This window comes from Strongyloides ratti, scaffold srae_chrx_scaffold0000007 (genome assembly GCF_001040885.1).
Source record: "Strongyloides ratti genome assembly S_ratti_ED321, scaffold srae_chrx_scaffold0000007".
Taxonomy (NCBI): Eukaryota; Metazoa; Nematoda; class Chromadorea; order Rhabditida; family Strongyloididae; genus Strongyloides; species Strongyloides ratti.
In genome coordinates, this window is record NW_020171515.1 from 27,103 (window position 1) to 55,008 (window position 27,906).

At 19.8% G+C, this 27,906-nt stretch overlaps 8 protein-coding genes across 8 annotated transcripts; 6 read left to right on the forward strand and 2 right to left on the reverse strand.

The window, feature by feature from the left end:
* Nucleotides 1-3,845: 3,845 nt before the first annotated feature.
* Nucleotides 3,846-4,419, forward strand: SRAE_X000251900 (Acylpyruvase FAHD1, mitochondrial; the record flags this gene model as incomplete). The annotated part of the gene is made up of 3 exons (XM_024645687.1): nt 3,846-4,154; nt 4,206-4,356; nt 4,400-4,419. 3 exons carry the CDS (start codon nt 3,846-3,848, stop codon nt 4,417-4,419), a joined length of 480 nt encoding a protein of 159 aa, XP_024499945.1.
* Nucleotides 4,420-5,264: 845 nt separating this feature from the next.
* SRAE_X000252000 (Hypothetical protein) lies at nt 5,265-5,971 on the forward strand (the record flags this gene model as incomplete). Its single annotated transcript, XM_024645688.1, has 3 exons — nt 5,265-5,445; nt 5,511-5,773; nt 5,816-5,971. 3 exons carry the CDS (start codon nt 5,265-5,267, stop codon nt 5,969-5,971), a joined length of 600 nt encoding a protein of 199 aa, XP_024499946.1.
* A 1,477-nt stretch (nt 5,972-7,448) lies between these two features.
* SRAE_X000252100 (Thymidine kinase, cytosolic) lies at nt 7,449-8,274 on the forward strand (the record flags this gene model as incomplete). The annotated part of the gene is made up of 3 exons (XM_024645689.1): nt 7,449-7,534; nt 7,594-7,801; nt 7,849-8,274. The coding sequence occupies 3 exons, from the start codon at nt 7,449-7,451 to the stop codon at nt 8,272-8,274; spliced, it is 720 nt and encodes a 239-aa protein (XP_024499947.1).
* A 2,660-nt stretch (nt 8,275-10,934) lies between these two features.
* SRAE_X000252200 (Hypothetical protein) lies at nt 10,935-11,480 on the forward strand (the record flags this gene model as incomplete). Its single annotated transcript, XM_024645690.1, has 2 exons — nt 10,935-11,294; nt 11,358-11,480. 2 exons carry the CDS (start codon nt 10,935-10,937, stop codon nt 11,478-11,480), a joined length of 483 nt encoding a protein of 160 aa, XP_024499948.1.
* A 639-nt stretch (nt 11,481-12,119) lies between these two features.
* Nucleotides 12,120-16,265, forward strand: SRAE_X000252300 (Nicotinic acetylcholine receptor family and Neurotransmitter-gated ion-channel transmembrane domain and Neurotransmitter-gated ion-channel family and Neurotransmitter-gated ion-channel ligand-binding domain and Nicotinic acetylcholine-gated receptor, transmembrane domain-containing protein; the record flags this gene model as incomplete). Its single annotated transcript, XM_024645691.1, has 10 exons — nt 12,120-12,278; nt 12,632-13,021; nt 13,093-13,168; nt 13,221-13,313; nt 13,362-13,448; nt 13,549-13,658; nt 13,789-14,019; nt 14,071-14,219; nt 15,902-16,065; nt 16,123-16,265. The coding sequence occupies 10 exons, from the start codon at nt 12,120-12,122 to the stop codon at nt 16,263-16,265; spliced, it is 1,602 nt and encodes a 533-aa protein (XP_024499949.1).
* A 1,154-nt stretch (nt 16,266-17,419) lies between these two features.
* On the reverse strand, nt 17,420-18,571 carry SRAE_X000252400 (Hypothetical protein; the record flags this gene model as incomplete). Its single annotated transcript, XM_024645692.1, has 2 exons — nt 17,420-17,871; nt 18,166-18,571. 2 exons carry the CDS (start codon nt 18,569-18,571, stop codon nt 17,420-17,422), a joined length of 858 nt encoding a protein of 285 aa, XP_024499950.1.
* A 1,300-nt stretch (nt 18,572-19,871) lies between these two features.
* SRAE_X000252500 (Innexin family-containing protein) lies at nt 19,872-21,123 on the forward strand (the record flags this gene model as incomplete). The annotated part of the gene is made up of 2 exons (XM_024645693.1): nt 19,872-19,949; nt 20,053-21,123. The coding sequence occupies 2 exons, from the start codon at nt 19,872-19,874 to the stop codon at nt 21,121-21,123; spliced, it is 1,149 nt and encodes a 382-aa protein (XP_024499951.1).
* Nucleotides 21,124-21,388: 265 nt separating this feature from the next.
* SRAE_X000252600 (Armadillo repeat and Fibronectin, type III domain and Armadillo-like helical domain and Immunoglobulin-like fold domain and Armadillo-type fold domain-containing protein) lies at nt 21,389-27,564 on the reverse strand (the record flags this gene model as incomplete). The annotated part of the gene is made up of 7 exons (XM_024645694.1): nt 21,389-23,565; nt 23,618-23,708; nt 24,104-24,867; nt 24,990-25,190; nt 25,747-26,233; nt 26,290-26,629; nt 27,401-27,564. 7 exons carry the CDS (start codon nt 27,562-27,564, stop codon nt 21,389-21,391), a joined length of 4,224 nt encoding a protein of 1,407 aa, XP_024499952.1.
* Between the last annotated feature and the right edge of the window lie 342 nt (nt 27,565-27,906).

Here is a 27,906-nt window from a genome sequence, read left to right on the forward strand (position 1 = left end):
AAAATTTAACATTTTTTAATGCATATACCTATTTTTTTTAAATATTTATTAAACTTTTTTTTTTATTATAATGTAATAATATTTTATTTTTAAATGAAATAACTACTAAAAAAAATAAATAGAAAAATAAACGAAAAAGAAAAAAGTAATATATAGATAATTTTATTGTATTTAAAGATATAAAAGGAACTTGTTATTTAAAAAAGTTTTTTTTTTTTGATAATGTCAATAAATGGAAATTGAATAAGTATTTTAAAAATGAAAAAAGATTAACAGTTTTAATAATTCTTTTGCGCCTTTTTATATTAATGTAAATTTTTAGTTTAAAGGAAGGACACTATCTCAGCATGATACATTTCAAAGGTATTTAAAGTTTTTATCATACATTTATCTAAAAAGTGTAACATTTTTTTTAATAATAAGTTATAAGAATATATATATATATAAATTAATTGTTTACTTATAATATTAAAAATAATTCTAAATTTTAAAAATATAAAATAAGATTTTTTCATTTCTAATAAAATACTATATATTTATAAATATATATTCATATATACAAACTTTAAGATAGTAATGAAGATTGGCACTTTCCTTTTACTATTATCTTTATAAGGTCTATGATAGTGGTTTTAACAATTTATAGAAAAGACAGTATAAAGAACAATAAATGTATTCCATCTTTATGGTAAAGCTTGTTGTTCTAATGAAATAACAAAAAGAAAAAGAAATTCAATAAATTTTATATTCATACGTTTTAAAAATTATTATTGTTTAAATAAAAATAATGACGATCGAATAAATCTTTTTAAAAATGTCAAATGATTATAAATTAAATATTGTTTAATCTTTTTTCTAATTCTATATATACTAAAAAAAATTTATATTTTATGCTTTTAGTTAAAAAATTTTAATATTATTTATTATCAATAAAGCTGCATTTGATAAAAAAATATTAAAATGTTATTTTATTACTAGATTTATATAATTATATGATAGGTAAACATTTTTCATCATTTATGTATGTAATCGAAAAAATTAAATATCTATAGTTAAAAAAAATAAAACAAATAATAAATTTAATCTCTTATGGAATATTGTATATTCATTTTTTTTTTTTGCTTATTTTCTAGAATGAAAGAAAAGTTAGTTAAATAAACCTAGAAATATCATTTTGGACAGTTATACTTTTTATAGTTATTAATTATAGTTAGTATCATTTTAATGAATATCATATATAATAATTAATTAGATAATCTAAATTTAATTATTTATTTATAATATTAATAGAAATATTTTTAATCGTTAAAAGTGATATAATGACAATAAAATGAAACAATTATTTAAATAACTTACTAATTTGAATAAAATGATAATCTAATATATCTTATAAAGTATTGGTAAAAATAAATATATAGTTTAAATTTTTTTTTTATTTCTATTAATTTTGTTAATAAATGGAAGTTAATGTGAATAAATAGTATAAATGACATTGAAGCAAATGAAGGCAAATGAGAATAATATACATGACTATATATGAAACATCATTAACTCAGTAGTTGTTCATTTATCGAGTGGACATAAATAATAGTAAAAGATTAAAATTATAGAGTTTTAACAGTAAGGTGACAGTAATCAGTATTAATATAATTTTAATGCGTTTATCAGTTATATTCTTTTTAAATGGTAAAAATTAAAGTTTAATTAATGGATAAAGAACCACTTAACATATTGTATTCTTTAAATTAAATGCCAATTTACAATTATCCTAGGGAAAAGATAATGTACAAGAGTTATTATGAGTATTGTAAAATTTTATGACTCTTCACAAACAATGATAAAATATATTATCGTGAGATTTGTCATTAAATAGTTAAATATTGTCAAAAATTTATATTTAAATGAAACCTAACAATAGATTATTTTGATATTATTTTTATATAGTGATATTATTTATAAATGAAGAAAATAATATTGAAAGAATTATAAAATTAATAATAAATATAACAATAGTTTTATAAAGTACATTAAAAGTAATATTAAAGTTGATAATTTAAATTGATTGATATTAAAATACTTAAAAGAAATATCATAAAATAAAATACAAAAATATGAATAAAGAATTGAATTTAATAAAATTTATTGACAAAATATTTTTATAATATATTAAAAAGAATATTTAATGGAGTGATATCATTGTTATGTAAATATAATTTTTATCATTTTATTATTTAAATAAAAATCACTTTTCAATTTTATTTTATAAAATAAAATTTAAAAAAAATAAAATATTATCATACTTGTTAAGAAATATTTCTTTTATAATAAATCATTGGAAAACAATAATAATTTTAAACTAGTTTCTTAAACAAAACAAAATTTTAAATAAAATTAGAACATTAAAAAAAAAAAACTTTTATTTCATAAAGTAAATGATTTTTATTGCTATTAAAAAAGTATAATATTCGTTAGTTAGTAAATATTTATAAATAGTGTATTAATACATTTTTAAAAGTAAAAAAAAATATTAATCAACAATATCATAATGGAATATTTAAATGATTGAAGAGTTAATTCAGTACATGCCAACAAACGTTAAAGTTATATTTGAGACGATTTATAGATAAATGTAAAGATCAAAGAAGAATATATTAAAATATGTGAAAAAGACTTAACACTTAATAGTATGGTTGAATTATTTTGAAGAAGCTTTACTGTTTAAGATTATTATAAAAAGTGGTCTTTTGTTAAAAAGAATCTTTATAAAAGATTAATTAATTTTAAATAAATGAATGTTACTAAAATGATTTACCTCTTTTAAAAGTATTATAAAAAAGAAGTATAATAAAACATATATATATAAAGAACACTAACTAGCAATAAAATTAAAAAATCTAGTTAATTTAGAAATAAGGAAAGCTAAAATCACATTTTTGATGGCATTAGATATGTCTTGAAAATAAAATAAAATTTTTGCGACAGGCTTTATTCATTGATTTATGAAATATAAAAAAAAAGAGTAATACTTTCTCACGTTTAAAATATATTTAATAAAAAATATTTTATTTGTTAAAATACTAATAACATTAATATTAGATAATATTTTATATATGAAAAACTTTTACATTTTATTACAATTTATAATATAAATAAAAATATATAATATCTTCATAGGTGATATTATTAATCAACTATATATTTATTATCATTAAGTGCTTTTTAAATTAACCAAAGGTTATCATAGTTTAGAACAGAAAACATTTTAAAGTAATCAAAATGTAAGGAGTATAAAACAATAAATTAACTATAAAGAAATTATCAAAATGTAAGACTGTAATAATTATATATGATAAATTAAAAGTAAACTAAATAATCTATTTTATCTTAAATATACTTTATTGACGTACTCCTTCTTTAGTTAAAAACTTTTTATTATAAAAACAAGATTTATTAAATTGTATAGAAAAAATAATATATATATATAAAATATATAAAAATGTACTATATTGTGGATGAATTTTATTTTTATAGAACAAATTTTAACACTTATTATTAATTTAACATGATTAAATTGATAAAAAAGAGGATGCATTTACAAAGAATTATGAAGCATTATATTTTAAATATTTTCGATAAGACTTTTTTAAAGTTTAACATGATATAATGTCATTATCTTTTTTCCTAAAAAAAAAAATGTCAATTTCAAAGTATCTATTAAAATTAGATGGTTCTTCAAGGAAATTATTTGGTATATAGATTACTAAAATTACAACAAATTTTTTTGCATATATTTAATTAATACTATATATAAGTATTATCTTTTTTCATTTTACTTCACTTCAATAATGAGTAAACTGGAAAATTTTAAATCAATAGCTAAAAAAATTGTTTGTATTGGAAGAAATTATGCCGAGCATGCTGCTGAGTTAGGAAATAAAATTCCTGATAAACCAATGATATTTGTTAAGACAACAAATTCATTAATTAGTGAAGGAGAAAAAATTAAAATTCCTATTGGATGTAATGATTTACATCAAGAAGTTGAATTGGCTGTTATTTTTAATAAAACTGTATCAAATGTTAAAGAAATAGATGCTATGAAATATGTTGGAGGGTATGCTGTTGCCTTAGATATGACAGCAAGAGATTTTCAAGTATGTTTTATCAAATTTTTTTTTTTTAATATAAATAAATAATAATTTAAGAATGAAGCTAAGAAAGCTGGTGCACCATGGTTTTTGGCAAAATCATTTGATACATCATGTCCTATATCAGAATATATTCCAAAAGATAAGATTCCTGATCCACATAATGTTGAGTTATTCTGTTACATTAATGGTAAAGTTCAACAAAAATGTAAGACAAATGTTATGATATTTAACATTCCAACTTTGATTAGTTATGTCAGTCAATATATAACATTAGAAGAAGGAGATATTTTGTTAACTGGAACACCAAGTGGTGTTTCAAAAGTTGTCTCTGGCGATTGTATTGAGTTTGGTTTGACAGATATATCAAAAAGTAAAATTTATGTCAATTAATTAAGCATTTATAAAAGATATCTATAGGTTATAAATTGTGTTATAAAGAAATAGTCTTTTTTTATATTTGTAATTCTTTTTAATAATTAATCTTTAAAGAAAAAATATATGATATTATAAATAATATTAAAATTAACAATCAGCTAAAAAGTGAATAATTAATATAAAATGCACTATGTTTATTTAATATACATCAATTTTTTTTTTTTTAAATAAAGTGTCAACAAGTCTTAAATAAATAATTTAAATAATTCTTTCTATATATTTAATCAGGAAAACAATACCCAAAAGGCATTCCCAACTCTTTTTAACATAATGATACAAAAAATAAAAAAAAAATTTTTTTCTCATTAAAAGCAATTGGTATTTTTGAAGAGAAGTATCTTAAGTAAATTTGAATGTGAACCATAAAATTGGACGCGTTTTAAAGTTTTGAAATAACATAGTAACTGTGTGTTTTTCTGAAAATATATAATATGCCGTTGAAAAGTATATAAAGAACTATACATAGATGTTTATTTGCCATAAAAATTTAAAATATTCATTTTCTCTACTAACATTTCATGACTTTTTCCTATTAATGTATTTTTCAATATATTTTTTTTAATTTTCAAGCAAATAATCTTTTACAATTATTTAATATAAAAATATTTTAATGTTTATATAACTAAAATATATTAAAAGTTGAATTGGATATAATTGAATATTTATGCAAGAAAAAAAATGATATCAAATGATAAAGAAATTGATAACTTTATTGTTAGTTCTCCATCTTTTGAAAGAAAGTTATTAAATCCACCAGAAATTAATTTTTTGACAGTTGATCCAAAAAGTGAAAATGTAGAAACAGCAAGTGTTATGAGAAAAAGAGATAGATTAAAAGCACGTATTAAAAAATTAAGACGTAAGAATAATAAATTTAAAAAGAAGTAAAAAAAAAAATAAATATAATAAACTTTTTTTTTTTAGAAAACCAATGTGTTGGTATTTGTGTATTTCTTGCTTTAGGAATACTATTTAATGGTTTAGCATATCTTGCAAGTGTATACTCAGCACATCTCAATACAGAAATTATTGAAGCAGTAGTGGCTAGTCAACAAAATTCAAAACTTGGTAATTTACAATTGAAATTAAAAAAAGCATTACAAGGAACACCATCTAAATTTTTAATTGGTCTTATTAATTGGATTGGAAGAATGTTAAGTGCTGTAGGAACAATGTTATTAGTTCAGGTATATAGAAAAACTTTTTATTTTAAAATATATTTTTTTTAGAGTATTGTAACATTTTTAAAAAGAAGAAGATCCGATTCATGGGTAACAAAAGCAGCTTCAAATACTGATATTAATGATCCTGTTAATGAAATAAATGGTGGTATTAGTGAGATGCTTGGTGAATGTTGTTTGCAATGTTTTTCTGTTGGTGCATAGAAACACATAAATGGATTTATAATATTTTTAAAGTATTTAAAATATATTTCCTGATTATGGTATTATAATGTTTTTGATCGTATTACATCTTATTTTTTAACAGTAGCCACTTAAAAGATTTTGATAAAAAAAGTAATAAATTTTTTAATTATTTATTATTTATTTTTTTTAATATATTTATAAAAAAAAATATATTATATTTATGAGGTTAATTTTTATTAATTGTTATATATTAAAAATTTATAAATTTGGTATAACCAATAAACAAATAAAAAGGATATAATATAATAAAATTATAAATAGATATTATAAATTTTATATACCAAAGTTACCATTAATAATTTACCTCTGATAAGATATAAGAAAATATATGTTAATCATAATGTGTAGTTATTTTATTCTATTATCTTATTATGAAACAATATATTAATAATCGTAATTACGATAGTTTCAATCAAAAGAACTATTAAGTAACCCCATTTTATTAAATATCGTAATATCAAAAAACTTATTTAATATATAAATTGTGTATGTAAAAAAGAGGCTTTATTAGAATTTATAAAAACAATACGAAAATATTAATGTATTTCTTTTATTAAAAATAAAAAAAATTTTTTTTATCATTTTATTACATTAATATATTGGAAAATGTAATTTATAAATTACTAATAAGGATTAATTTAAAATATAATTGATCAAAAGAAATTGAAAGTTTAGGAATCATTGTAATGTGTAATTTAACATTTTCTAAAGATGACCTAATTAAGAATTTTTATTTACTTTTCTAAGAAAATTAAATTTTATGAATACAGTTATATATTGTAATATTTATAGATATGGATATTCTTTTACAAGCAGACTATTAAATTTTATTAAAATCTCATTAGTGTTAAAAAAAACAATAGATAATTATTAACATTAAATTTTTTTAATTCTTTTCAAGTATACTTTTTTTTTGTTTATAAAAAATATATTTTTAAAAAGATATACTTATGGGATAATTTACTTAATAATTTGTAGTGATTTAAATGTACTCTCTAGTAATAACATATTTTTTATTTAATGAACTATTTTTTCCTTTTCTTTATAACAAATTTTTTTAATATAATTCATGTTTGATATAAGTTTAATCAGACTTTAAAAAGATTATTTTTTTGTTACTTAATTTTAAAACTTTCAATCATCAGCGATCGGTTTAAATTTTAATTAAATGATTTTTAAAAAGTAAAAAATTATTATTTATACTATTTTAATATAAATTGGTAATTTTTTTTAATATAATATAAATAAAATTAATTAAAAGCGAATAATAGTCAAGTAAATCAAAGAAATACATTTATTTTTAATATGTTTTTAATGATTTTTTTTTAAGTATCAATAAAAATAAACTTTTAAAAGAATTTTATCATTAAGTTTTTTTTTTTGCAATACTTTAATTTCTTAATAATATTTTATTAATTTTTATATTTTTTTTAGAATGGATTTTGATAACTTTTATATCAAAAATACGAAACAACATGGAATGATTCAGATGATTATAGGTCCAATGTTTAGTGGTAAAACGTATGTATAAAATTAAAAAATAAAAAACTTTAAAAATAATTTAAAATAAATATTTGTAGAACAGAACTTTTTCGACTTGCTAATATGCATATTCTAGCAAAAAAAAAAGTGATAATTGTTAAATATGAAAGAGATACACGTTATGATAGTAAATTTGCCTCAACTCATGATGAAAAAACAATGGAAGCTATAAGTGCTATTCATTTAAAAGATATCTTTGATAATATAAAAGAACATGATGTCATTGGGATTGATGAAGGTCAATTTGTAAGTATAAATATAAAAATATATTTTTTATAAAAATATTAATTTAGTTTGATGATATTGTTTGGGGAGCTGAAAAATTAGCATCAATGGGAAAATTAGTAATTGTTGCTGCATTAGATGGAGATTTTCAAAGACGTCCTTTTGAAAGTATCGTAAATTTATATCCATTAGCTGAAAAAATTAAAAAAATTAATGCTGTATGTCGTTCTTGTGGATTTTTTGCTTCATTTACCTTTCGAACAACAGATAGTTCTGATTTAGAAATTATCGGTGGTGAAGATATGTATAAAGCTGTATGCCGTGAATGTTTTTATAAATTTAAAAATAATCAATTTCAAAATCAAATGATAGATAATATTAATAGAGATATTGATAAAATTTCATTATCTAATATATCAGATACCATAACAAAATATGAAACTGAAAATTATAATTCAAAAAATATTTCATTATCTGTAAGAAAAACTGCATGAATCAATTAAATATTTTTTTTTCCTTTTATATAAATATATTCATATAACTATTAGATTAAATTATATGTTTGTACTATTATTTAGAATAAATATATTTTTAATAGTTATAAGAGTATTGAGTAAATTTTTATATTTACAAAGTAGTGATCATTTCCAAATGTTATATTAACTAGCATGGTTAAATTTAATAAACATACTAATAAAAACCTCATTTCATTTGAAATGATAGTATGGTAGTGTTTAGAAAATGATTATTTATAAAGCATTAGTATTTTGAGTTGTTGCTTAAAGCAAATACTATATCTCTAAATTTGTTGACTTTTTGACTCAATTAAGTAATACTGCATTAATATAACTACATTTCAGTTTTGAATTCATTATCATACTTTAACATAACATTTCTAGATGTTCTTTTTATCAATAAAAATAATTATATAGTTTACCTAAAAAATTTATATTTTTATGTACTTTTATAAAAATAATATGTATAATTATAATAATAATATGTTTTATTAATTTTTTTATATATATATATTTTAATTTATTTTTAATATGTATAAATATAACAGTTCTCAATTATAATATTTTGGTTTATTTTGTTTTGTTAAAACAATTTTATAAAATAATAATAAAAAATTTATTTTATTCAATTTATATTATGTAATTTCATTTTCTTTATTCTTCAATATTTTTCTTAAATATTTTAAAAGTATATTTTAATATTACAGTCTATAATAAATTCTGTATTTATGTTTATATATATAGGCAACCTCTTTTAAATATCACATTTATATATGTATATAATGTGGGTTCATGAAGAAAAAAGTACCAACATTTAATATATATTTTTATACTACTCTATTACTTAACTCATATAAAGTTAGGCAAACATAACTACCATATTCAATCTTAAATAATATATATTTTACTATTTTTCTAGAAATTATTTTTAAAAATAAAATAAATATTTTTTTTTACTTAAATAATTAAATAAAATTAAAATGATCACATTAAAAAATTTTTAAAACATATTTAAATATTTTTATTTTCTACATTTTATTGTATTAATCATTCAATCACTTTAGCTAATTTATAATATTAAACTTCTGAAATGTAATCTTTAATTGATGTGTGAAGGACAAATTGGGTTAATTATTTTAATGATCGCTATAGATCCTGTTTAATAAACTAAAATTGTCATTCATAAATAATTTACTTAAAAATGGTGTTAAAAAATATATCTAGAATCTCTAAAACTTTATTGTTACATAAAATTATTATACTATAATAAATTTTGTATAAATTTATATATTTATGATTAGCAATTTTTTTTTGTGACATAAATTTGACATTATATTTTAAGTTTAATTTATACATTCATCATTTAGGATAACCATACTTTGTTTATCAGTTAAGTATTTTACGTAAACATTATGAGATGGCTTCTCTAAATTTAATGTTTATATAAAAGATGAGTAAAGTTAACTTTATATAATATTATGGCACTGTTTTATGATAAAAATATAATTACCATTTTTATTTTTATAATTTTTATATATATGTATTAAAAAAAAATCATTTTTATTTATTAAAAACTATTTGGTTTGTTGAAACTTTTATTATAAAACTTATCAAATAGATATTCTTTATTAATATTTTCTTTTGTTATTATATAATAATTCTATATATAAATGTTAGGTATTTTGTAATGAAATTCAATAATGTATTGTAAATTATAATTTATTTACATTTCTTTTAAAAATAATTCTATTGATAGAAAAAATTTTACAACATTACAATACATTTAAAGTTTGTCGTAATAGATATGATATTATTTAAAAGATTATTAACTAATTTTTACAAATAAACTTCTTCTTTTTTTTTATTAGAAATTAACTAATCTTTTAAGTGTTGTTAAATATTAAACAAAATGATTCATAAGTAATGAAATATATTAAAAAAATTAAAAATTTTTTTTGATTATTCATATTGTATAATATTATAAATAGTTAAATAATTTGAAAATAAAAATTATTATTCATATTCTTTTAACAATTAGAATAAACTTTTTATATTTAAAATAATATATTGTTATGTCCTTGATTGAATCATACAAGATGATGAAATATTCATTTACCACAATATACAATCACCACCTAAAAATTAACCACTATTTGATAGATAGATAGATACATAATCTATCTCTATATTTGTACATTAACACTATTCGTGAACATATACCATGGAAAAATTAAATCATATTATTAATTTTATTGCTAATTTTTTTTTATTATATGAAAGTTTATTATATCATTAATATATTCTGAAGTAGAGGTATACAAAGTATTTTCTACTGGCAGCGGCCTTCAATTCAGTTAAAACACCATAATCATGATTACCATTATATGTAATTATTGTTAGAAATCTTTTTTCTAAAAATTGTGTAAAATTTTTATTATTTATTATTTGATTATGTTACTACTATTGAATGTGTATACATAAAAATTTGAATATTATAAAATCAATTTGAATATTAGAAATGTAATTTTTTTTTATTATTAATTAATTTACATTTTATTATTGAATATCGTTTAAAAATTAAATTTTTTTAACGATTAATTATTTAAAAAAAAATATAATTATATAAACAATTTTAGATCATGACTGATGGAACATCAACACCTCCAATAAATATAGATAAAGGTCCAGCTGCTATTTCTGTAGTTAAAGATAATGGTAATAAAGTAGAACTTGTGGTTAAAGTTCCACAATTAAAAAAACGTAGAAAGATATTTAGAAATATAATTGGTATAATTAAAAAACCATCAGATCCATCAAAGTTATGTGCTAATGCACGATTTACAGAATATTCACTAGATAATTTATCACTTCATTTTATTATTAATGTGTTTAAAAAAAAAAAGAGAAGACATCAAAGAGTTGAAACACTTATAGGAAGTTATACATGTGAAATAAAACAATTTCCTTCAAGAATTTCACCAGAAAGTGCTGAATTTGAGGTAATATAATTATTTTAATTTTTAATTATTTTTAAAAAAAATTTTTATTTTTTTATTATGTAGATTCTTCAAGCATCAAGTGGAAATGCTTTTATTGGTTTAACTTTAATAAAAATAGATAACATCAGTACAAATTGGAAAGAATTTCAAGACCAAAATGGTACAATTGATGTGTCTCAAATATAATTAACAAAATTATTATGTAATTAAAGTTAGTAGAAAATTATATTTAAAAAAGAAGTATGTCTATCAAAATTATGAAAATAAAAAATAAAGATATATAACATTTATTTTATAAAGAACTTAAAAAATAATATATTATATGTTAGTAATACTAAAATTTCAATACTTCTAATGTGTATTATAATTAATAATTATAAATAAATTTCAAGAAACTCTTTTTATCTCTTACATTGAATAAGTATGTTGCTTAAAGTTATTGTATTATATAGTATTTTAAAATCTTAGAAAATTTTTTTACGCATAAAGTAAATAAAAGAATATAAATGATTTTATAATTTGTATTGTATTAATTTTTATTATATAAATGAAGACAAGATTTTGATAAATTTATCAATATTACATATGTTAAAAAATTTTTGATCATATTATTTATAAAGATATAAACATTATATATATTATTATTTCTTTTTAATATATATAATGTTTTTAATCACAATTTAAAAATAAAATTAATTCTATATTAAATATACATATATTTTGATAAATATAAATATGTCTAAAAATACTCTAAATAATAATATTTTAATATTATATTTAATATTATATTTTCTTTTCCCTGTATATACTTCAAAAGCTGAGTATATGTTGTACTCAAGCTTACTTAAGGATTATAATCATTTAACTCGTCCAGTTGAAAAAGGAAATTTATCTGTTGTTGTTAATGTTGGTCTTTTAATGCATCAAATAATTGATGTTGATGAAAAAAATCAACAAATTGAGCTACATGGTCAATTAAATATTGTAAGTGCAATTTTTTAAATTTATTAGTTTTCTTTAAATATAGACGTATATATTTAACTATTCCATAATATTTCAAATAAAGTAACATGAGCTAAATAACTAAAAATATTTGCATAGGAATTATTTATTATACCATGACTTTCCTTGATTAAAAAAATGTTATATTTTTAAATATTGGTAAATAAACTAATGAAACTAAAAAATATTTAAATTTTACTTTATTTAAAATAAAATTTTATATTTAAAATTTTAATAAAAAAAAATATTTTTTTTTATTATAAGGTAAAAAAAAATATATATTGATGTACTATATATTTATATTAAGTGCTTAAAATGCTAATTTCCTTTTTTAGACATGGATTGATAAAAGATTATCATGGAATTATAATCAGTATGACGGTATAAGAAAATTAAGATTTCCTAAAAATGTTCTTTGGACTCCTGATTTACTACTATATAATAGTGTTTCAGAAGAATTTGATACATCATTTCCTGTTAATATTTTAGTAAATTATGATGGAACTATAATATGGCAACCACCAGCTATATTAAAATTTAGTTGTTCAATGAATATTGTCTTTTTTCCATTTGATAAACAGCATTGTACAATGAAATTTGGTTCATGGACATATGATGGAAGTAAAGTGGAATTGCAAACTCATCCTGAAATATTTGATACAACAATGTTGATTGAAAATGCAGAGTGGTCTTTAATTGAAAAGCATGCTATTCAAAATATTCAGGTAAATTTTAATATATGTAGACAATTTTATTTATATATTCATTTTTAATAAATTTAAAATATCATTTTAAGTATTATAAATGCTGCCCAGAACCATATTATGATGTTGTATTTAAATTTACACTTCAACGGAAAACGCTATATTACGGTAAAGAAAAAATAAATGTTTTTAAATTTTTTGTTATTATAATCTATTCTAGGAATCAATCTTATTATACCATGCCTAGTTATTACATTAATGACATTAATTGGCTTTATATTCCCTTCAGAAGCTGGTGAAAAAACAAGCTTACGTTAGTTTAATATTTTTTGTCCTTTTATGCTTCAATAATTTTTTTTAGAAATATCTATTATGTTGTCCATTTGTATTTTTCAAAATTATGTATCTGATATGTCACCACCTTCTTCAGATTCAGTTCCATTTTTAGGTAAAAAAAATTATTTTTATCACAAGTACAATTAATAAAGGAAAATATATAAATTTTTTTTATATTAAAAATAAACATTATTTTTTTTTTATTATTATAGGTATGTTTTTTATATATTGTCTTTTATATCTTGCTGGGTCAATTGTCGCAACTACAATAACATTAGCTGTTCACAATCGTTCACCAAAAAGTCATTTTCTTTCATATATGGTAAATTATAACTTTTTAATATTATTTATTTTAAATATTTTAATTATTTTTCTCTCTCATGACAAAAAGTTTTAAAATTAACAATTTAATTTTTTAATTTGTTGAAGTGAGAGAGGAGTATTAATTTTAGATGATTAAAATATTATCCAAATGGCTGCCATATTTTTGTATGTTAAAACGACCACCTACTCGTTTATGTAACATAAATGAAAATAAAAATGAATATATAAATGAAGAAAGAAAAAAAATTGAATATTTACAAATTTTAGATGTCATTAATGAATGTTCTAAAGATAATTGTATTAATGAAGATGATTTAGTTCAATTGTTATTATTAGAAGAAATATTAAATAATATAAATGTAAGCTTAATCATTATCATTATTTATTGATATTTTTTTATATATTTAAAGGAATATAAAAAAGTATTTGAAAAAAATCATGATGATTATATTGTTGAAAAAGACTATGAATTTATGGCTATTGTAAGTGATCGTGCTTGTTTACTGATTTCTTCATTGTTTATTGTAATTTCAACCGTAACTTTTTTTATTTCTGTAATGTGATATGTTTTATTGTAAATTTATTGTATAAATTAAAAAAATATATATATAAATTAATATTATTTTTGTTGTGGTAAAAGTAAAAAATAAAAATCATTAAGATCATTTTTATATATAAATTAATTTATTATAATGATTTTACTTTTAAAATATTTATAAAATAAAATATATAATAACAGTTTTAAAATAATCAATTAAATATATTCTTTAATTAAATTTTTAACAGACTAGATACTACGAAACCTTTAAAAATGTTATCTTTATGTTAAATATTATTTTTTTAATTATTTTAATTAGTTCTGCCATCTGATATTAAATATAAATATTAAAAAATCTATCTTATTTAATTATTTAAATATTAATCCTTATCTACATGGATTAAATTCTTTTTTTTTTTGTTAACCAAAAATATTTAATCACCTTAATTATATTAAATATTACACAAAATAATTAATGGTAAAATATTTTTTTATAAAAATAATAATGAATTTTATTTCATTAAATTATAGTTTTTAAATTTTTATTTTCAATATTTTATAATCTTATTTTTTTACTTCAGGAAACATTATTATTTGTTATTCAATTTTTTTTTGTAGTATACATTTGTATTTATCATAAAGGAAAAAAAAAGAAATTTTCTTTTTTTCCAATTAAATTTTAAAACAAAACCTTATAATTTAAAATGTTGAAATTGAATAATTTTAGAGAAATGTCATAGAAAGGTTATTCAAAATATATTTCTACTTATAAGAAATTACATAAATAATGAACAATCGTAGAAAACATTATTTGTTACATATAACATTATAAAAATTCAACAATTGCATGGCAAATTTTTTTTGTTCTTCCCTATGGTAATAACTTTTTTTTTTAGTTCTTCAAAAGACTAAATTTTTACCAGATTTTATGAATAATTTTGTTAATTTACATATATATACATGTATATATATTTTTAAATGGTATATTTTATTATATCAATTATAATTTTGTTATAATTGAAAAGAAACCAATATATAATTTATATTTTAATTCTTTTTTAAACAATTTAAATATGACTAAATATATCATACATACTTTTCAATTAAAGTATGATTCATTTTTCTATAACTTTTTTTATAATTTTTTTATAAGTCTATTACAATAATTTGTATACAAGTAATTAATAGTATTCTTTAAATTAGTTTAAAAAAAAAACTAGTTAAATTTAAACCCCTCCTTATTTTAAAAACATAAAATTGTATCATTTAAATTTTTAATATTTTTAATATAAAAATGTCATCACTATAGAATTTTTACAACTATCCGAATTTTTTATTATTAACTATATCCTAATATAAATAAATTAACTTTTTATTTTATTTATGATAGTATTAATTGACAAATAAATATTTTTAAAAATGACTGTATAATAAAAATTTGTTTACAATTTTTTTTTATTAACAAATATATTTATACGTTAAAACAATTGTTATAATTTCCAACCTACGTCATATAAATATTTTTTTTTTATAAAAAATTTTAAAAGAAATTAATTTTTTTTACAAAATATCTTTTTGTTTATTTTTCCTGTTTAAAAAAGAAAAAAAAATTTTATCAATTCATTAATACGATGATAAATTCAATTTAAATACTTTTTTTTCGTATTTAAGTATAATTATTGGAAATAACTTTTATTTTTCAGAATGCAGCAAAAATTTATTTTTTTAACGTTTGCTTTATCTTTAATTTTTATTACTTTGCTCATTCCGTCACATGTTACTACTGGAAATGTTGTTTCATTTGACGTTCATCCAGTTTGTGGTGTTCATCCTATGCAGGCAATTATAGATAAACTTAAGGAAGAAGGTAATAATTGAAATTTTATTGTAATAATAATAAATATTTATATTATTTATAATTTAGATTCTGATTTAGACCATGAAACAATTGTTCTTTTATTAAAAAAAATAAAAGTTCATTCACCAAAAGCATGGAAAAATTATCAGAATACTGTTAATGCTTACAGAAATTGCAAACTTATGGCAACCGGTGGAACATTAGGATAAGTGATATGTTATATCAAGTATCTTGAGATCATTTAATTAATAAAAATAATAATAATAACAACAACAACAACAATTTTTTTTTTATTACCACAATTGGACAAGTACATTATTTAAAAAAAATATTAATTTCTCATTAACTATGAACATTTATTTTCTACACCATTGCCAAAATATTCTCTCATAATATTTTAAAATCATCCTTATTTTGCAACTTTTACACTATGCTGCTTTAATACACAAGCACATACATAATACTATCATTTGGTCAACACATTCAAAAATGAATTACAACATAAATGACTCAAAGAAAAATCTTTTCAATGCTTTTATTAGCAAGTCAAAAAAATTTTTAAAAATTATGATCTCAAAATGCAAATATATATATATATTCAATATAAGTATTTTTTTATAAACTTAAAAAAAAAATTATTTTTTACTTGTTAATATTATCCTTAATAAAATAAATGTCGGATATTACGTTTTATTCATTTTTTTATTTTGTAACTTTAAAAGCAATTTTTACGTAGTAAAATTTCAATAACATTATTTATTTATAAAATATTAAAATACATTAAAATTTTGTTATTGTTAGCAAAGTAATGAAATTTAAAAATATTTCAAAAAATCAGACAATATTTATTAGAAATATTATATTTTTACTAAATATTGAATTAACTTTAAAAATAAAATAAACTTATCAGAAAAAAAAAAAAATAAAATAATAACATATTTTTTACCTGTTAAAAAAATTTTTAAAGTTATTTGATTTTAAATAATTAAAAAAAAAAGATAATAATTTTATTTTTAAAAAATTTTCCTACATAAAATGCTTTTTATTTTTTTTTATTTAATTATTGAAATAACATAATTCTAAAATATTATTAAACTCATTTAATTTTTTTTTTTGCTATTTTACCAAAGTAATTTTATTTTAAATGAATATATACATTAAATAAACTATAATAAAAATATATCAATGACACTATGTTAACTAAAAATTATTCAATTTTCTAGTATTTTATGATAATAAAATTGTTTACTCTTAAATTCTTTTTATGCTTCTTAAATGTTTAAAAAATTTTCGTAATGATGTTTTTATAACAAAAGAAAAAAGATTTGATTGGTTAAATATTTATAGATGACATTAACTTTTTTTACACATGTGTACCAACGTTATTACTATAATAATCCACATATTTGTTTTTGCGATAGTTTATTCTATGATAATTTTCGTCATCTTTTTTTAAATTATTAATAGCTATTTCATCATCATTTTTCATAGTTAAATGACCAGGAAATATATTTGATTTTGATGTTCTTCTTAGGACAGCTGCCACATGACTGGACATAGAGGCCCTGGAACGACGATTTACTTTTGGGCGTGTCTGAATTGGAGGTGGTGGTGAATATGTCATTTCAATGTGCCAATAATAATGCCACATAACTAATGTAAAAAACCAATTTGAAATAAAACCTATTAAATAATATAATAATAATAATGCCAATTCCTTATCAACTGCACCACCAAGGGCTTCAAGTATTTTGGGAGCTGTTGCCATTGTTAAAATGGACATTCCTAGTGCATATGAACTTTCCATTAATAATGCTATAAATATAATATTATGATGTATAATGTGTTTTATTTCTTTACAATCATAATTACTGAAGATTGAAAATAATTTACTAACATGACAAATCAAAATAATTATTACGAAAAAAAAATAATGGTTAATAGATTATAATATAAAAAGTGGTAGTATTATTTAAATAAAAAAAAAATTATACAATATATTTACAAATATTAATATAAACATAGATTAATTTTTAACTATTTTTTTTTAGTTAAATAATAAAAGATATGACAATAATAAAAATTAAATTTTTAATATATAATATATACCTGGCCACATTAACCATACATATTTTTGTAAACATGTAATATTAATCAACATTATTGTTAATGAAGTACCATGTTCAATACACCACATTGCTCTCATATAACCACCATCTAAATAATTTGCAACACATTCTGTAGTTCCTAAAATTCGATGCATTAAACCAAAATCAAAAATTATGACATCATATGCCATAAATTTTTCTTCTATTGTTGCATTTGATGATATATTTGAATGACAATGAAATATTTGTTTAAATTTTGAATACGAAAAGATATGTTGATAGAATGATATAATAATAAATGTAAGTTGAGCTAACCCAAAGAAAGCACAAAGAAAACGATTTGACAAAAGACATCCAAAAATACTTGTACTTTCTTCGTTAATTTTGATGAAGAATAATATTCTCATTCTGAAATTTAATATTACAAAATTATTTATAGTAAAATACCACTTTAATCTTAAATTAATTTTACAAAAATTTTCCTGTACTTTTTAACATTCAAATTTTATAATGTTTTTATAAAATTAAAAGAAGAAAAATATAACCTAACTTTGTTATGGAAGAAAAACTTTTATATTGTAGTAAAAAAAAATATATATATATTCAAGCACGTTGTTAATGTGTAAAGTATAATATTTCACTTATATTTTTTAATTCTTTTATACTTCAAAAATATATTCAATGCTTAACATCTTGTAAATAGTTTATTTTCAAATGCCAATATTGATATTTCAAAAAGTTAGAAAAATAAATTATAAACAATTACAAGTTATTTAGTTAAAATTTTTTATTCACAATTTTAATAATGTTACTTTTCTTTTATAATTAATTATTTGTCTTTTTAAAAATTAATTTTGATTTTATTAAAAGTTAATTTGTTTGAATAAAGAATAAAAATGTATAAAATCTTCTTAATTTTTGGTACAATTTGATTAATTACAGATTATATGGTAGATTAAGATAGAAAATAAAACAACTTTTCATATGTATACTTTAATAATTAAGGTATATTAAATTATTATAAAATAAAATTACAGTATCCAGAATATAATTATCAGTTATATTTATTCAATAAAATTTTAATACTTCTATATATATATATTAAAATAATAAAATTATTAACATTTTAAATTCTTTTTTAAAATTGTTATATTTGTAAAATAAGTATATTGAAGATGATAATACTATATGTATTAGAATTGATAAGTGCGTGAAAGAAAATGCAATTGGTAAACGAAAACTGAAGAAGCTCAATACGATATATATTGTTTACAAGAGTTTTACAAAAGTTTTTATTGTTGGTTTACATTGTTAACTGATTGTCACTGAACTATCAATATATTTTAAGTCCTTTGATCTTCTTTTCATTTCTTGTCTGTCAAATAAGATAATTGTACATCCAACCTTCTTTGAATATTCATTTTACAAATTGTCTGATGTAGCTTATTTAATTTTTACATATAGGAACTCTTCTATTACAGTCAATTTATCTTGTACTTACAACAAGTAGTTGATCTTTTCACTTTACATATCAATTATTTGTCAATTGCTACTTAAAAAGATCTTTTTATGTAAATTACGATAACAAATATTATTTTAAAAATTTCTGTCTATCTTTATATTTTCTTTTAAATTAATATAATTTGTAAAATTTTGTATTTTTTGGTATTGGCATAAAATTATAATTAATAGTACAAAAATTATAAAATGAGTTCGCAAATTGGTGCTATCTCTTCAATTAATGCATTAATTGGTAAAGCATTTCAACAACCTAAAGGTGATTTTGTAAGTATATTACATTTTAATAAATTTTTTTTTTTTTATATTATTAAATATATTAATAAAATAATAAATTAATATATAAAAAAATTTTATTTTTATTTTTTAGGCTGATAGCTTAAATTCTCGATATACAGTAAGTTTGTTAGCTGTTAGTGCTGGATTATTGTTAAGTTCTCATTTTTGGGGAGAACCAATTACTTGTTGGACACCAGCACAATTTACAAAATCTTGGACAGATTTTGTTGAAAGATATTGTTATGTACATGGAACATATTTTGTGCCATTAGAAGAACAATTAAGTTTTGATGAAGATGACAGACAAAAAATTCCTATTAATTATTATCAATGGGTACCATATGTACTAGCTTGCCAATCTCTTTCTTTTTATCTTCCACGTTTTATATGGACAATGATGTCAAAATCTACTGGTTTTGATTTAACTGGTGCTATAAGATATGTTGATCGTTTTTGGCATCAAGTTAGAGATAATGAAAGTTCATTAGAAGGAAGAGTTAAACAATTTGAAAATCGTGCAGCTGCATATATATGGGATAGTATAAGATTAGCTAGAAGAAAAAAAGGTGAACAAATGGGATTTCATTATATGTTTTATGCAGTATTTCAAGCAGGAAATGGATGGATACAATGGTTATGGTTAAATTCACTTTTACAATCTACAACTTATACATTTTGGGGACCTGGTATTGTTTTAGATTTATTTTCTGGTAATGATTGGCAAGTAACTGGACATTTTCCAAGAATAACACATTGTGATTTTACTCGAAGACGTCCTGCATCAGTACAATTAGATACTGTTTTATGTGTATTAACACTTAACATTTATTATGAAAAATTAATGATATTCCTTTGGTTTTGGTTACTTTTTGTAGCAATTTATTCAACAATTAACGCTATAACTTGGTGCTTATCACTTTGTATAGTATCAAGAGCTCGATCAAATATTACGAGATTTTTTTATGCTCATGGTAAACATGGTAAACAAGAAAGATTCTTTAAATTACTTGGTAAAGATGGATTGTTTGTAATGCAACAAATTACAACAAATGTTGGTGATTTACCAGCAAGTTATCTTACGCTTGCAATGCAAAATATTATAGAAGATTGGGATGATTTAGATAATAATGATGAAAGTAATATGATACCGAAAACTAAATAATTTTCACGTTTACATTATATTATTTTTTTTTATACTCATTGCATTATTATAAACATACAAAAAAAAAAAGTTTTTTATAATAAAAAATAATAGTAAAAGTGAATTATTTATTAGAAATACAAATAATATATTATTTTTTTAGTCAATTTATTTATATATATATATTTACTTTATTTACAAAATCTAAAATTTTTCTTTGTAATTTTTAGATAATATTTGAAAAAAAAAAAAATTTTGTTTTAATTAATTCTTTTAGTATTAAGTACTAAACCCAACTATCACCAGCAGGGGAATTTATATAATTATGTTCTTTTTTTTGAACAGCTGTATATAATGGTTCTTTATTTGTTACTTTTTTATATTTTCCTCCTGTTGTTATTATTTTAGAATCAGAACGTACACTATTAATATCATTATTTCCATTTTCATATTTATTATTATTTCCATAATCATAACGTGCACTTTGTGGAGTATTTTTAATATCATATATTGCATAATTATCACTTCCATAATCATTATCTTTATTAGACTTTTTATTTCCTTCATGAGAAATAATAGGCCTTGCTAATGTTCTTGCTTCTCGAGCTGTATTACGAGAAGTTGATGGTCCTGAATAAAAATCTATTTCTTTATATCCTGCTTTTTTAAATGTTTCATGAAGTTCTTTGTGTTGCCACATTGTATATAAAAGTTGCGATGCATATTTACATATTTTTGCACTAATATTAGGATAACTTTTTGCTAATATCATTAATTTTTCAGTACCACCAATATCATGAAAATTTTTAGTAAACTCTACACTATATTTAACTATTTCAAATAATATACCTAAAACAGCTGCAATTGTTGCTTCAGCAACTTTATTTTCATTTAAATCTAATTTTTCAATATATTTTTCACGTGGTATTTTTTGTAATAAATCTTTCATAGCATATTTACCAATTAATTCTCTATTTCTTTGATCCATTGATAAATTTCTTAATGCTGTTGTTACAGAACATACTACTTTTTCAAATTCAACTTTTAATAATTCAACTAAAATTGGTAAACCTTTTTCTGTTCTAACTAATGTTCTAACATATTGACTATTAGAATGTTCTGATGCAGAAAGATTTTGAATAGCAGCAGAAGCAGCTTCTAATGTTTCACTATTTGATGTTTCTTGTAATAATCTTAAATACAATTGTATTGTTGAGATATGCCATAATAATTCTCCACCTGACACATTATTTTCTTTATCATCACTATTATCTTTTTTATTTTTTCCACTTTTTTTAAATAATCCACTAGATTTCTTTTTTTCTTTTGGTGAACCTGATGGAGCACTTTTACTTCTTTCTCTATTTCTTTTACCTGAGTTTCTTTGTGAATCACGATGTTCCTGTATATATGGGTGCTTTTTTCCAACATATTCTTCATGAACACGATAACTTAAATTTCTTAAAACACAAACAACATTCTCAACTGATCTACTATCTATTAAATTATGATTAAAAGAATTTTGCAAATAAAATAATAATGATTCTATTAATAATGGTGAATTTCTTAATTGTTTTCTTGAATTTGAATTTATTGCTGAAATATTTCTTAAAATACCAACACCATTTCTAAAAACATTACTACTTCTTCCACGACTATCATTTAAATTATCATTATCACCTATTGTTATTAAATGTTTATTTGTTGAATTTTTATAACCTGATAATGGAATAACTAATGTATCAACAATAACTTCAGCACATTGATTATAAATTGAAATTTTTAATTCATCACACGATGAAATATTCCATAAAGCACCTGTTGCTTCTTCACGAACATGAGAATTAGGAAAATGTTTTATTGTTGTAGTTAACCATCTTATACCATCACATTCAGCTATCATTTTTTTATTAATATCATTTTCTTTACCAAATGATAAATTACGTAAACATCCAGCTGAGTTACGTACTACATCAGAATTATCATTATTAAGTAATTTTATTAGTATTGGAATTCCTCCTAAATTTCTTATATCTTCTTTAACAATATTATCATTATATGAAAGATGTTGTAATAAACCAGAAGCATTGATAACAATATTTATATCATTATTTGATAAATAATCAATAACTTCTTTTAATGTTGGATCCCGCCATTGAACATTTATTTGCCTATTTATTGGTGGTGGAGAATCATCTCTTTCTGGTAATGGTGGTGATTCTCTTATCATTTCATCTTGTAATAATGGAATAGTTCCATATCTTTCAGCTTCAACATATTTTGGTGATTTTATTGGTGATAATGATGTTTCACCATCTATTGGTATCCATTTATTTGATCTTGTTGTTGGACCATTTTCAGTAATAGTTATAGTTTCAGATGGTTCTGATGGTTCAGAAAAACCCATAGCGTTTTTAGCAATAATTCTAAATTGATATTGGTGATTTTGAAGTAAATAACCAACTAAAAATAAAATAATAGATAATATATATATAAATATATTTTTTACACTTACCTGTAGTCTTACATCCAGTTACTAGTGTATCTGTGACTTTGTACCAATTATGTGAATCTTGTTGATAATCTCTAAATTCTACTTCGTAACCCTGAAAAATAAATATAAAATTTATTTAGATAAAAACTTTAAAAAGTTTAAATCAATGATAATACATAATATATACACATATCAAGATATGATTCATGTAACACCTACAATTCTTTTTGTCATATTTAATGATGTGATTATAATAAAAATTTGAAAAGAATTAAGAATGACATTATAATAAAATGTGACAATGATTTAATAAAAATCTAAATATAAAATAATTATTTGATGTTTAATAAGAATTACATGTTAATAATTAATTAAATTATATTATTGCATTGATTAAATATAATGCCATTTAATATATAAATGTATTAAGTATACATATATTAAAATAATAATATATTTATAAATATATTATTATAAGTATTTATAAGAATATATAAATAAACTTACTTGAATTGGTAGTGAACTCTCAGCTGGTAACCAACATATAATCAAACTATCAGCTGATTCTGCCCCAACATACTCAGGTGTAAATGGTTTTTTTGGTACATTTTGTAAATTATTATTTGTAAAAATATTACTCCATATTAATTGTACAGCATCTGATTTAACTGATGATGGTGATCTTGAACCATCATATAGTGAAACAGTAAATGCTCGAAATTCATATGAATTATTTGGACGTAAATTTGTTACTAATATATTTGGTGGTAATTGTCTTATTTTTGCAACATACCAATTTGGGTCTCCTATCTCACGATATTCTATTGTCTGTGAGACAGGAATTTGTAATTTAGATGATGATGATGATGTTACATTTATTAAAACTGAATCATGATATGTTTCTACAATAAATGGTTGATCAGGTATAGGAAGACTTTTATTATATGTTATAATACCACTTCTTGTTGGAATAGTTGGTTTGATTTTTATCATTCCTGAAGATAAACTTGGTTTTGAATAAACATCTATACATCTACCAATTACTCTAAATTCATATTCACCATTTGGACGTAAATTAGAGACAGTATAATAATGTGTTGGTATTAAAAAATCATTTGCCTGCATCCACGTATCTAGTCCTTTTGCCTTATATTCAACTATGTATCCTGTTATTGGTGTTGATATATCATTACTTACTGAAGGTCTCCATTCTAATGAGATAGTATCACCATTAATTTCTATCGGTATTGGTGGACCTGGTTGTTGACATTCTAAAAAATATTTCATAGTTTAATTGAAAAAATATTTTTTAGAAAAAAAAGAAATTTTAAATATTATTAGAATATAATAAAATTTTGTTAAATATATACACATATAACATTAACAAACATACCTATTATATCATTTCTCTTACCAACAGCCATGCTATCATTAATAGCATTAAAATGTTGATACTGATCAAAACGTCTATTTGTTGAATCAAATTTTGGTCTTAATAATATTGGTGGAGTTTCTTGTGATGGTAAACCAAAACCATTTATATTAGCTGCTAATACACGAAATTGATAATCAGCCATAGGTTCTAAATTTGTGACTAAAAAAAAAAATTAAATTAAAAAATATATCTAAAATTTAATAGAGAAAATAATATTATTTTTATTATATTTCTTCATACTAAAGATATGTATAAATATATATATATATATAAAAGACAAATTGGTCCATATTCAATGACTTATAAAAAGGTACCGACAAAACATATATTTATTTGAACATGTTAGTAAACATTCTTTTAATATAGTTTTTGTTTTTAAAAAAGTATAGTTATTCAAAGACAATAAAGTTTTCTAAAGTATCAAGAGTGTTATTTTAAAATCACTTTAATTATAATTATTAAAAGATATTTTTTTTGTATATAACTACTTCTAAAATGTTTAATAATGTTAAAAGAAAATATATGTCTTAAAACTTTTATCAAATAAATAATAATATATAAGGTGTTTCTATAACTATATAATAAATACTATATATATTTTATGAATGAAATAAAAATTTGTTAAAACATTTGATTTAATTTTTTTTTTTTACATTATAAAAACATATATAAAATTTTGATTTAAATAATAGATATGAGATAGTAAATAACTTACTTCGACATTCACTTTGTACTAATAAGTCATCATGAGCAGCTTCCCAAGGATCATCTTCACCACGTCTATATTCAACTTTATATCCAATTATAGGAGTATTTGGTGATTCATTAGGAGGATGAAGCCATATTAATGATACTTCTGTTGAATCTATATCAGTTACTTGTGGAATTCCTGGTTGTCTAGGTAAATTTTTATTATAATTATTTATATCATCATATGTTTTATTGTTAATATCTAAATTATTTGTATATGATATATGTGATTGTAAACCTGAATTTATAGCATCATTTTGGTATTCTTCATTTTTTTTAATACATATATTTGAAAGGTCATGATTCATTTCATCTATTTGTGAATCTTTATCCATATTATATGGTGATTCATCTATAATAGGGCTACCTTCAGCATCAAAATGAATATCTCCTTTTGATAAATCTATTTGTCTTACTGACCTCGTTGTAGTAACTTTTGTGACTTTAGTAACCTTAAATTAAATGTTTTTATTATATTGTTTTTAATATTTAAATAATAAATACTTACTTTTTGTGTTTGTTTAAAATGTCTTTCTATATCTTGATCATTAGCTTCACTAAAATCAGCACTTTCAATTTCTGATGTTATTGGATCATCATAATGGCATTCATATGTATAATTATATGTTGTACCTATCCCATTATTTGTTGAACCCTCAATATTTAAACTATTATTTTGATTAAATGTTTGTGGAATGTGTGTATGAAATAATATATTTTGTGATGTATCAAGTGTTGAATTTAATGTTGGCGACAATAATACATTCTCATCAGTTGTTGTTATAGTTGTTATTTTTTCTGTTGGTGACATATTCCAACTAACAGGTAATTCAGTTTTAGGTATTGTACTAAAAAATTATTTATTAATAAATTAATTATTAAAGATATATGAAATAAAATATTATGTAAATAAATAAAAATATATTTATTTATTTATATTATATAACCTATAATTAATATAAATATATTAAAAATTAGTAAAGCCATATCTTTTGGTTACCAAGTGCCAACTATATTTAATACAATATGTTAACAATTATCTATATATTTTAGAAACAAAATGATGACATATGTATAATAGCTTGTAAATTTATCATTGTGGTAATGAATATTTAATAATCTTTTAATTAATATTATTGTTAAATTTTTACTTTTAAATATAAAGTTTACCTAATTATATGCAAAAATTTTCTTTTTAAGTATAACATGTTAACCAGTAATAAAACATGTTTTTTTTTTGTTATATAGTGTTTAATTTTTTTTTATAAATATATTTAAAATAATATAACTAAAGAATTATTTAAAAAATTTATGATGGGAAATAACTAAACAAAATTTTTTGCTTACAATTAAATTTATATAGAAGTAATAAGAAACACATAATCATTTAATATTTAAGTAAAATTATAATAAAATTTTAAATAAAAAAAAATTTTTTTTTAATTATATTTAAAATTATATTAATATTTTGTTAAATTTTATAAAATTAAGATACATAATATGGTAATTTTTTTATTATATAACAATTTTAATACAACTAGAAGATGTAGTATGTGAGCAAGTAGATTACACACTTCAAAATATTGAGACTATTTACATAAAAAATAAAGAAAACATACCTAACAACAGTGTTGATTTGTTCAGATTTATAAATTTCACGCATTCTTTGTTTCTCTTCAATGATCCTTTTATTATTTAATGATGATGAATTAGATTGTATTGAATGATGTGGTGAAATTAAAGATAAAGATTCATGATCTTCTTCAGGTATAGGTTCCATCATCTTGATTTTATTTCAATTATTTTTTTTTTTATTATTTTTATAATTGGATAAAAAATTTGTTAGATACACCACCTTTACGACTAAAATGACAGTTAATAAATATTTGAGTTATGATAAATTATATAAATAGGTAAAACGAAGGCCATAAATTGAGGAATACATATATATATATAAATAAAAGTCAATTTATAATATTTTTTAAGTATACTAATAATATAGTATATTATAAAATGTCAGAAATAATATTAAAAAAAAATTTAATTTTGTTGAATTATATATTAAAAAAAATTTTTAAATACCTGTGATAAAATAATAGACTAAATATAATAAAATAATATTATA